Below are 4,234 nucleotides of genomic sequence, written 5' to 3'. Positions count from 1 at the left end.
TGTAATTTGTATTATAGGTTTTCATTGAGAGTTCTGAGCTATTATTATAGAATTTGTTGCTTCCTATGTGTATGAGTTGTAGTTGTCTCATATCTGAGCCATAGATTGACTTTCTTAGGATCTTAATTTGTCAAATTCAGTGATCTATATCCTAGATATGTAACCATTGTGATAAATAAAGTAATTAAGTGTGATTTGTGTGTAACAATGCACTCTCTCTCGATTTCTATCAAGAAAACATAATAAAGCGAAAATATGCTATAAAAATTCACTAACATTTGTGGATATGACATTTATTTTAATTAAATTGAAAGGAAAAAAGGCATAACTACCTTTGAAATAAATTTCAACTGTGTAACTATTACTAAAAATCTTTTGTGAATATACTATAAAGTTTAATTTACTAAACACCTAATAATTATTGCTAATTGAATTAAAATTATGAAAATCCTATTCCAAAATAAATACACCTATCTATATAAAAACAATTAAAGATAGATTCAAAATGTGGATTTTTAATGATGCCTATAAGCATTGGTATTTTTGAATAGAGCTTTTGGAATTTTAATTTAATTATCAATAATTATTAGGTAGATGATAGAGATTTAACTTCCAAAGAATATTTTATTCACAAATCAAATGTTGAGTTATATCTCTAAAGTAGTTATGTCATTTTTGCCCTTTTAATTAAATTGATTAATTAAAAAAAATATGATATAAACAAGTGTCATATGAAATGAGTTATGATTTTCTAGACATGTGGTATTATTATTATTATTATTACTATTATCCAATTTTAAGGTCATGACCAAGCCAAACACCACATCATCGGTCTATGAGACCTCTTTGTTTGTGGGACAAAGGGCCCACCTCCACACAATGATTTGACTGCTAAGCCTACAAAGGCACACATACTTTACTCCTCTGGTTTTGAACCTGTGACCTTTTAAGACAAAACATATGTTCTTAATTATTCCTAAGCCATGATATTCCTACAAACTTATTTATAAATTAAACATATTCATAAAAAAAAATATCTATTTAATTTAAATATATTTTTTAATAATTATTATTATTTAAAACAAAATTATAATTCAATTAATTTTTAAGGATTCCTTTTTTATTATGAAATAAATATTTTAATATATATTTATCACATTACCCATTAATTAATTTATATTACTCAAAAATTTGTATATCATATACTATAATTGATAAATGTCGTTAATTGTTAACAATAACCTTCTAATATATTATGAAATTGGAGTTGTATATGCACCATTCAATTCGATACGAGTCAAATTTCACGATATATATGTGATTAATAGTAAGGTGGTTATGAATCGCTGTCTTGACGCATACCACTTAAATGAAGATCATGACCACTGTTCCATCATATTTTAACAATAACAATAAAGGATTAATAACCTCAATAATGGTAAAAACACTGAGATCCAACCTACTGTATTCTTTCCTGGAAGGAATTTATCTCAGGCGAAACTCTCGAATGACGATGCCTTCATGGCGCTGTCTCCTCATCATAGCCTTCAGTTACCTCGTTACTCCACTTCTTCCCGCAAAGGCCGAGACAGACGATCATGAACACGCCAGTTTCTTTTTCGACGGATTTAATGGAACACAATTGATCTTGGAAGAGGATTCTTCAGTCATGCGCTCCAAATCCGTGCTTTCTCTCACAAATCACTCGAGTTTCATGATAGGCCGCGCGCTCTATTCAATTCCCGTGCAGACGAAAAGAAACGAGACGCCTTCCTCGTTCATCACTACCTTCATTTTCTTCATTGTGCCTCCTCCCTCTAACACAGGCGGAAACGGATTAGCCTTCTTCATCACGCTCTACACGTCTCCCATGGGCGCTATGTCGTCCCAGTTTCTGGGTTTGCTAAATCTCACGAGGGACGGGCAGCCATACAATCACCTTTTTGCAGTGGAGTTCGATATGAGCAAGAATGCAGAATTCGATGACCCTAATGGCAACCACGTGGGCATAGATGTCAATAACCTCACTTCAGTCAAAGCGGAGGCCGCAGGCTATTGGAATGGAGAGGGATTCCATGAATTGGGACTCAAGAGCGGACGAAACATACAGGCCTGGATTGACTACGATCATCCTCAAAGCCGCCTCAACGTTACCGTCACACTGGCCGGCTTGCCCAGATCGCAGAGGCCGCTCATATCTCTCAAAATCGATCTCAGCAACGTTCTGCAAGAGAAGATGTTCGTTGGATTTGCAGCAGCCACGGGGCTCTTCGCGGAAAACCATTACGTTCTGGCGTGGAGCTTTAGCACGAAAGGCGCGGCGTCACCCCTTGATCTGTCGCGTCTCCCTTCATTTGCTAACATGTATTCCAAACCCCTGAGCCGGGGATTCATAGCAGGCATCAGCGTGGGCTCTTTGGTTTTCTTCTCGCTGGTGATTATTGTCGTCTTTTTCTTAAGAGCGGATTGCAGGGAAACGATCGAAGAATGGGAACAAGAGCACTGGCCCCATAGATTCACTTACAAGGAACTCAGCTTTGCCAAGGGCAGGTTTCTGGACGAAAACGTTTTGGGCCAAGGGGGTTTGGCAAGGTTTACAAGGGGGTTCTCCCCAGCAACAGCGAGCAAATCGCAGTGAAATGTCTAACGAATGAGTTCACAGAGGGAATGAAAGGGCTCGTGGCAGAGATCTCGAGCATGGGACGCCTACAGTACCGGAACCTCGTTCAGCTACGCGGTTGGTGCCGGAGGGAAAAACAACTATTCATCGTTTATGACTACATGCCCAACGGCAGGCTGGATAAACTCATATTCGGCAATCCAACCACAGTCCTGCCGTGGCCTCGGCGATACGCGATCCTCAAGGGCGTGGCTACGGGGTTGCTGTATCTGCACGAGAAATGGGAGAAGAGGATCATCCACAGAGACATTGTTATGAAACCAGCTCACAAAAAGATAGAAAAGAGAGATCTACGCCTTAGAATTCAGCCTCTTCGAGGGGGCAACCTCCTTTACATTACATAAATGAACAATTCTTGGATAATGCAAATGAAAAGACCTCCTTTCTATATATAGGAGTCTAAGGGGTCATAACATAATCAGAGCCGACATAACAATAATAATGTAAGGGCACAATAATAACAATAGTGGGCTTCTATGGGGTACATTAGTAACAATATGGGCACTACATGGGTACATCAATAGAATAAGTGGGTTTTACTAATAACAATAAGTGGTTACACTAGTAGTATAGGGGCCTAACATGCCCCTCTCCTTCAAAAAGCGTTGTCCTCAACGCTTGAGTAGTTCTTGATGTTTCTGTATAAAATTCTTCTCCTACCATGTGGAATCTTCAGCGGGTAAGTTCTTCCATTTGATGAGATACTCTGAAATTAATCGATTTCGTAGCTGTCGGGTTCTTGTTTCTGTGACTGCTCCAGGTTCCAATATGATTTTTCCTTCCTTTTCAATATCTGGCAATATTGTTTGAATTGGGATCTTTTGCAACTTTTGAATAAGTGGCCATACTTCTTTGTCCTTCTTCCATTGATCCCTTGCTTCGTTTATCCAATCTGGTTGGATAATAGAAATAGCACAAAACAATGCTTCCACATCCTCATCCTTGAAGAGTCTTCCCTCTGTGTCCTCTTTCCAATGCCACAAGTCTGACCCAATTTGGATTCTCCAAGGAAGAGTTATGCGAAATCTCCCACAGTGACTTGATTATAGACTAGTTCAGTAGAGCGAACTTGTACGACGTGCCACGAGTCACTGTTTCGACCTTTGGATCTGAAAAATGCATACAAGAAACTACAGTCCGTCCTCTTTCTGTACCTTTTTACGAAATTTCAATCCGATCCCCAGAGAGAAAGTTATGACGATTTTCCCCAGGTCACCTGTTTTGAATGTAATTCAGGAGTTTGCAAAAAGACCAAATTCCTCAGATCATATCTCCACAAATATCGCGTGAAAAACTCTGAAATTCGGACCCAAGGTCAGCGTGATTTCGTCTCAAATGGGTTATTTTTGCGACTTTTGAAACGTCACAGAAAAAAAGTTATAGCGAAAATGCCACGATGACCTGTTTGGAGCAGCGAAACCCTAGAATCCAAAGCTCTGATACCAAATGTTATGAAACCAGCTCACAAAAAGATAGAAAAGAGAGATCCACGCCTTAGAATTCAACCTCTTCGAGGGGGCAACCTCCTTTACATTACATAAATGAATAATTCTT

The 4,234-nt window shown here is 38.5% G+C and overlaps 1 protein-coding gene across 1 annotated transcript; it reads left to right on the top strand.

The window, feature by feature from the left end:
• Window positions 1-1,507: 1,507 nt before the first annotated feature.
• On the top strand, window positions 1,508-2,638 carry LOC149160367 (L-type lectin-domain containing receptor kinase V.9-like). Its single transcript, XM_089434600.1, has one exon. The coding sequence runs from the start codon at window positions 1,508-1,510 to the stop codon at window positions 2,636-2,638; it is 1,131 nt and encodes a 376-aa protein (XP_089290726.1).
• Window positions 2,639-4,234: the final 1,596 nt, after the last annotated feature.

The sequence above is a fragment of the Pinus tabuliformis genome, chromosome 5_2 (genome assembly GCF_031772625.1).
Source record: "Pinus tabuliformis cultivar Carrire ecotype Pingquan chromosome 5_2, CPIR1, whole genome shotgun sequence".
In the NCBI taxonomy this organism is placed as follows: domain Eukaryota; kingdom Viridiplantae; phylum Streptophyta; class Pinopsida; order Pinales; family Pinaceae; genus Pinus; species Pinus tabuliformis.
This window is presented reverse-complemented; position numbering and strand designations above follow the sequence as displayed.